The sequence below is a fragment of the Ranitomeya imitator genome, chromosome 7 (assembly GCF_032444005.1).
Source record: "Ranitomeya imitator isolate aRanImi1 chromosome 7, aRanImi1.pri, whole genome shotgun sequence".
In the NCBI taxonomy this organism is placed as follows: domain Eukaryota; kingdom Metazoa; phylum Chordata; class Amphibia; order Anura; family Dendrobatidae; genus Ranitomeya; species Ranitomeya imitator.
This window is the reverse complement of record NC_091288.1, coordinates 96816332-96823023: the sequence shown is the minus strand read 5'-3', so window position 1 is coordinate 96823023 and position 6692 is coordinate 96816332. Positions and strand designations below refer to the sequence as shown.

General features: G+C 49.5%; 1 protein-coding gene across 1 annotated transcript; it reads left to right on the top strand.

Annotated features, from left to right (window-relative positions):
- Window positions 1–1807: 1807 nt before the first annotated feature.
- Window positions 1808–3020, top strand: LOC138645878 (uncharacterized). The gene has a single exon (XM_069735378.1). It carries the CDS (start codon window positions 1839–1841, stop codon window positions 3018–3020), a length of 1182 nt encoding a protein of 393 aa, XP_069591479.1. The 5' UTR covers window positions 1808–1838.
- The last annotated feature ends 3672 nt before the right edge of the window (window positions 3021–6692 follow it).

Sequence of the window (6692 nt, the reverse complement as noted above, 5' to 3'; positions counted from 1 at the left end):
GGCGCACTATCCAGCTTGCCTCTCGTTGGGCTAAAAGTTTTTTATAGTTCCCACCTCTAACGCCCAGGTGTAGGCTTTCGATCCCCCTAACCCGAAGGGACCCCGCGTCACAATCATGGAAAATCCTGAAGTGACGCGGAATCGTCTTCAGCCCGGAGGGATCGACCACCGCCCTGGCCGCGCCAATGTCCCGAACGTGCTCACGCACCCTAACCCTGAACTCCCGAGACGTAAGGCCTACTTAGATCTTAGGACAAGCACATGTGGCATAATAGATGACATTTTTTGTGCTACACGTAATGTGCTGTCTAATGGCTGTGCTATATGCTGCGTGGGCTGTGTTGTATGCTGCGCGGGCTGTGTTATATGCTACTTGACTGTGGTATATTTCTCTGCTGTATCTGTGCATCATGAATCGTGGTATGTGTTAAAGAGGGGGCCCACTGAGACTCTTTCACCCTGGGCCCTCCAAAATCTGGGGCCGGCCTTGGCTTCACTGATTGGTCACACCCGGCCGACCCCGAACAATCAGCGACAGGCGCAGTCCGGCCGCGAATTGGCACGGAATTTGAACCACGCTTCGCTATTTGGTCGCGCCCGGCCCGCCGAATCCTTTGTGTAAATTGCATTATTCTGAAAACTTCATAAATAAACTAGATACATATTCTAGAATACCCAATGCGTTAGAATCGGGCCACCATCTACTAATAACAATAATGATAATACTTTTTAATTCTATAGCATCAACTTATTCAGCAGTACTTTACATTTTAGAGGGGATTTTTACAGACAATAAAGACATTACAGAATAAAGGTACCGTCACATTAAGCGACGCTGCAGCGATATAGACAACGATGCCGATCGCTGCAGCCTCGCTGCAACTCTCAAGCGACCAACGATGCTGAGGTCCCCGGGTAACCAGTGTAAACATTGGGTTACTAAGCGCAGGGCCGCGCTTAGTAACGCGATGTTTACCCTGGTTACCATTGTAAATGTAAAAAAAAACAAACACTACATACTTAAGGCCCCGTCACACATAGCGAGATCGCTAGCGAGATCGCTGCTGAGTCACAAATTTTGTGACGCAACAGCGATCTCGCTAGCGATCTCGCTATATGTGACACGTAGCAGCGATCAGGCCCCTGCTGTGAGATCGCTGGTCATGTCGGAATGGCCTGGGCCATTTTTCGATCGTTGAGGTCCCGCTGGGGAACACACATCGCTTTGTTTGACACCTACCAACGACCCCATTGACGACTCAGACACCGACATGTAGGCGTGCATTTGCGTTGCCTTTTCCGCGCCCATTCTGTTCCGATTGGTGGTCGCTACTGCGTTCTGATTGGTTTGCGGCCATGCTTTAAGGCGACACATAATAGCCCTTCCGTCCTTTGTTCCTGAGCGTGTGGTGGATTGCAGAACGTTGTAGAGTTCTCCGGCCTGCGACTCCTCTTCCATTTCGATAATCTGTTCTGCAAGGATTCTTCTGACAACTTATACATTGTGTATGGTATGTATTTGGGGTCGCAAGTGCGTTTTCATTTTCCCCTAAATTTTTATACAGGGCAACTAAAGATAATTTCCTGCTATCATTGCTGTGGAGGGATGGAGTGAGGGCTTGTCTGCTATCTGTGTAGATATACTTTTACACGGGCTGATATTTTAGGGGGTCTTTTCTGTAATGCATGGTAACGTAATTGAATTTTTTTTTATTTATTAAATTTATCTTATTTTTCTTTTATGTGTTTCAGTGTGCAGCATGATGAACAATGCGCAGTGTGCTGTTGTGTTTGCTGCATTGCTGGTTGAGGAAGCTCGGCGTCAAGATGAGGCCCGGATGCAAGAGAGGCGTTCTAAACGAAAGCGTCGCATGTGGACCAGAGAGTGGCTGCAGAAGAGGTCTGATTTGTCCCACATGCAACTTGTAAGAGAGCTTCAGGATAACAATCCTCATGATTTCCGCAACTATCTGCGGATGTCTGAGGAATCCTTCAAACATTTACTGGAAAGAATTACTCCACTGATTCAACGGAAGGATACAGTGATGCGTGCTGCCATCCCGGCCGATGAAAGATTGGCAGTCACGCTGCGATTCCTGGCCACCGGGCGCTCGCTGCAAGACTTGCATTTTTGTTCAGCCATATCAAGGACCCTGCTCAGCGTTCTAATTCCAGAGACATGTGATGCGATTTTCCACAGTCTACGTAGCTACATGCAGTTTCCCAACACGGAGGAGGAATGGAAAAAGATTGCCTCCGATTTTGAGCAGCTTTGGCAGTTCCCAAACTGTGGTGGGGCTTTGGACGGGAAACATGTCCGGATCACTCAACCACCGAACAGCGGATCCTACTTCTTTAATTATAAGGGCTATTTCAGCATCATCCTGATGGCCCTTGTTAACGCGAATTATGAATTTATAAATGTAGATGTTGGCATGAATGGAAGGGTTTCCGATGGTGGCGTTTTAGAGCACACACTCTTTGGAGAGCGTTTGAACAACTATGACCTTCACTTGCCTCCCAACTCCGAGACTAGAGGCAACCTTAATTTTGTTTTTGTCGGAGATGAGGCCTTCCCGCTTCATCCCAATCTTATCAAACCGTTCCCCCAAAAAAATCTAACAGAGGAAAGAAGAATTTTCAATTACCGTTTGTCAAGGGCACGTCGGGTTGTAGAAAATGCCTTCGGTATCATGGCCAATCGCTTCAGAGTTTTCCACACGCCTATTAACATGAAGCTTGAATCGATAGACTCTGTTGTTTTGGCTTGTTGTGTGCTTCACAACTTCCTTCGCCGTCGCGATTCTTTGGCGTATAGTCCTCCTGGATTCATGGACTCTGTGGGCCTATTAAATGGGGAAGTGCAGCTCGGTGAATGGCGCGCAAATGATCCCGCAATTGCAGGCCTTCAACCATTGTTACCTGGCCGAAACACCCACGATGCGAAGACCTGCCGAGACAACTACTGCCAATATTTTAACGGTCCTGGTGCTGTTACTTGGCAGCATCAAAACTTATAGTGGGCTACTACTGACATTTATACACTGTTGCACTGATCTGTCTAATAAACTGTTTGTTTTACTTTGAAAAAGCTTTGTTTCTCATTCTTTCTGCAGTAAGGGCCCGTATATACATACATGTATTCCTATGTCTACTGATACATCCATATACATCAACATTGAAATCTACACAGATACTTACATATACAAATACATACTCACATACATACAAATCTAAACACCTACCTAAACATTAACCCCTTCGTGTCCCAGCCTATTTTTACCTTAAAGACCTTGCCGTTTTTTGCAATTCTGACCAGTGTCCCATTATGAGGTAATAACTCTGGAACGCTTCAACGGATCCTAGCGGTTCTGATTTTGTTTTTTCGTGACATATTGGGCTTCATGTTAGTGGTAAATTTAGGTCAATAAATTTTGCGTTTGTGTGTGATAAAAATGAAAATTTTTAAAAAATTTCGAAAATTTCTCAATTTTCACATTTTGAATTTTTATTTTGTTAAACCAGAGAGTTATGTGACACAAAATAAATAACATTTCCCACACGTCTACTTTACATCAGCACAATTTTGGAAACAATTTTTTTTGTGTTGCTAGGAACATATAAGGGTTCAAATTTGACCAGCGATTACTCATTTTTAGAATGAAATTTACAAAACCAATTTTTTTAGGGACCACCTCAGATTTGAAGTCAGTTTGAGGGGTCTATATGGCTGAAATACCCAAAAGTGACACCATTCTAAAAAATGCACCCCCCCGGGCTAAACTACCACTCCCCCTGACACTGCAGATTGGGTGTAATGGGAGTTAACCCTTTCACCCGATCTAAATGGACGCGATCATTCTGTGACACAGCATATGCGTCACTGGTCGAATTGGCACCGACTTTCACGACGCATACGCTGTGTCACAGGTCGGGAAGGGGTTAATACATATCCATACATGAAACCACCAACACTCCAGTCTACCAGTGCAACCGGAGACGTTGTATTGAGAATGCGTCACATTCAGAACGCAGTAGCGTCTTCGTTGTGACCTGGAGATTACAATACAGACCGCTTCCTTCGCGAACGCAGCAGCGTAGTCTATAATAATAGCGGTGATGTTGATGCGTCGTGGGCGTGGTTTACGGCGCTGATGCGTTGTGGGCGGGTGAAAGGACAGTGCTGTGGCCTTGCTTTTCACTAGTGGCGGCAAAATGGCGGCCAGGCGTCGTGCAACGCCTTGGGGTGACGCTGAAGTGCGTTACCTCATAACTGAATTAGATGCCCGTGATTATGGGTGTCAGAATCACCAAGAGCATCCCGTCCTCCATAAGCAGGCTGTGCTGCGGAGGATCAGTTGGGGCCTAGACCAGAGATTTGGGGTGCAGCGCTCCAGTACACAGATCCGGAAGAAGCTGGCGGATCTGCAGTACAGGTCCAGTGAGCGCCTAGCCAGCATCCGGTCACAGAGCCTTCCACATCGTGGTGAGTGTTGCTCCGTACGCCTCGTACACACACCAGGCTCGGCTCCGCACGCCTCGTACACACCAGGCTCGGCTCCGCACGCCTCGTACACACACCAGGCTCGGCTCCGCACGCCTCGTACACACACCAGGCTCGGCTCCGCACGCCTCGTACACACCAGGCTCGGCTCCGCACGCCTCGTACACACACCAGGCTCGGCTCCGCACGCCTCGTACACACACCAGGCTCGGCTCCGCACGCCTCGTACACACCAGGCTCGGCTCCGCACGCCTCGTACACACACCAGGCTCGGCTCCGCACGCCTCGTACACACACCAGGCTCGGCTCCGCACGCCTCGTACACACCAGGCTCGGCTCCGCACGCCTCGTACACACACCAGGCTCGGCTCCGCACGCCTCGTACACACCAGGCTCGGCTCCGCACGCCTCGTACACACACCAGGCTCGGCTCCGCACGCCTCGTACACACACCAGGCTCGGCTCCGCACGCCTCGTACACACCAGGCTCGGCTCCGCACGCCTCGTACACACACCAGGCTCGGCTCCGCACGCCTCGTACACACACCAGGCTCGGCTCCGCACGCCTCGTACACACCAGGCTCGGCTCCGCACGCCTCGTACACACACCAGGCTCGGCTCCGCACGCCTCGTACACACCAGGCACGGCTCCGCACGCCTCGTACACAGCAGGCTCGGCTCCGCACGCCTCGTACACACACCAGGCTCGGCTCCGCACGCCTCGTACACACCAGGCACGGCTCCGCACGCCTCGTACACAGCAGGCTCGGCTCCGCACGCCTCGTACACACCAGGCTCGGCTCCGCACGCCTCGTACACACCAGGCTCGGCTCCGCACGCCTCGTACACACACCAGGCTCGGCTCCGCACGCCTCGTACACACCAGGCACGGCTCCGCACGCCTCGTACACAGCAGGCTCGGCTCCGCACGCCTCGTACACACACCAGGCTCGGCTCCGCACGCCTCGTACACACACCAGGCTCGGCTCCGCACGCCTCGTACACACCAGGCACGGCTCCGCACGCCTCGTACACAGCAGGCTCGGCTCCGCACGCCTCGTACACACACCAGGCTCGGCTCCGCACGCCTCGTACACACCAGGCTCGGCTCCGCACGCCTCGTACACACACCAGGCTCGGCTCCGCATGCCTCGTACACACCAGGCACGGCTCCGCACGCCTCGTACACAGCAGGCTCGGCTCCGCACGCCTCGTACACACACCAGGCTCGGCTCCGCACGCCTCGTATGTAATAATGTAATAATTTTTTTTTCCCTCCAGCACCAGCAGACCCGGAGCCCCAGCAGGAGTCAACGACAGGCTCGTCACCAACAGTGTCGCCAGCATCACTCCGTGACATGGGTGAAGTCATGTCCCCCGGTAATTATTGCACTAAAAAATAGGTCCATACAACTCGTAAAGGATAGGACTGTCGTGTACTATCAAGTGTTGTATCTTTCCCTAGGCGGTGATGCCAGAGGATCCGGGTGGTCCCTTAGTTCTTCCTCACCCGATGTACCCGAAAACCGTAAGTGTTAAATAACAAACACGTACATGATAGTTTGATGCATGTACAAAACTAAGTTTTACCATTCCCTCCATAGAAATCCCAACATTAGAGGACCTCCAGGCATCACACAGGAGGCTGGCTGAGCAAGTCAAACAGCACGGAGTGATGCTGGATCGTTTTGTGGCTGCACAACAGCAGAGCGGCAGCCATTAATTTTTTTTTTTTGTTATGTTGATGCTTTTGTTCAAAGTTTTATTAGGATGTTGGTTGTTAATACTGTTTATAAAAAAAAAAAAAGTTTAATATCCCCTGAAGTGTACGCTTTGTTAAAAACAACAAACAAATTCCATCGCGAACACTCATTATATGTATGCATCTGTATACATGCACCCAGCACATAACCCCACCTACTAGACCTGCTAATAACTAAATGCTGAATTCAGTAAAGCAGGCTGCAAGTTTTGAATTATCAAAAAATTTTTATTTATAACAATTTTTAACATAAAGTAACATTTAAATTTAACTCTTTAATATCAAATAACTAAACTATACAACAATTATACTTATAACCCAAATTATTTAATGCAACTATAATTCTTCATACTGGTTTTCACCATTCAAAAATCCTTGGCTGGGCGGAGATGATAATTGCCCAAGAAAAGAATGGGAAAACCGGGG

Coding starts and splice junctions, on each gene's coding strand:
- LOC138645878 (XM_069735378.1), top strand. CDS start 1,839: ATGCAAGAGAGGCGTTCTAAACGAAAGCGTCGCATGTGGACCAGAGAG.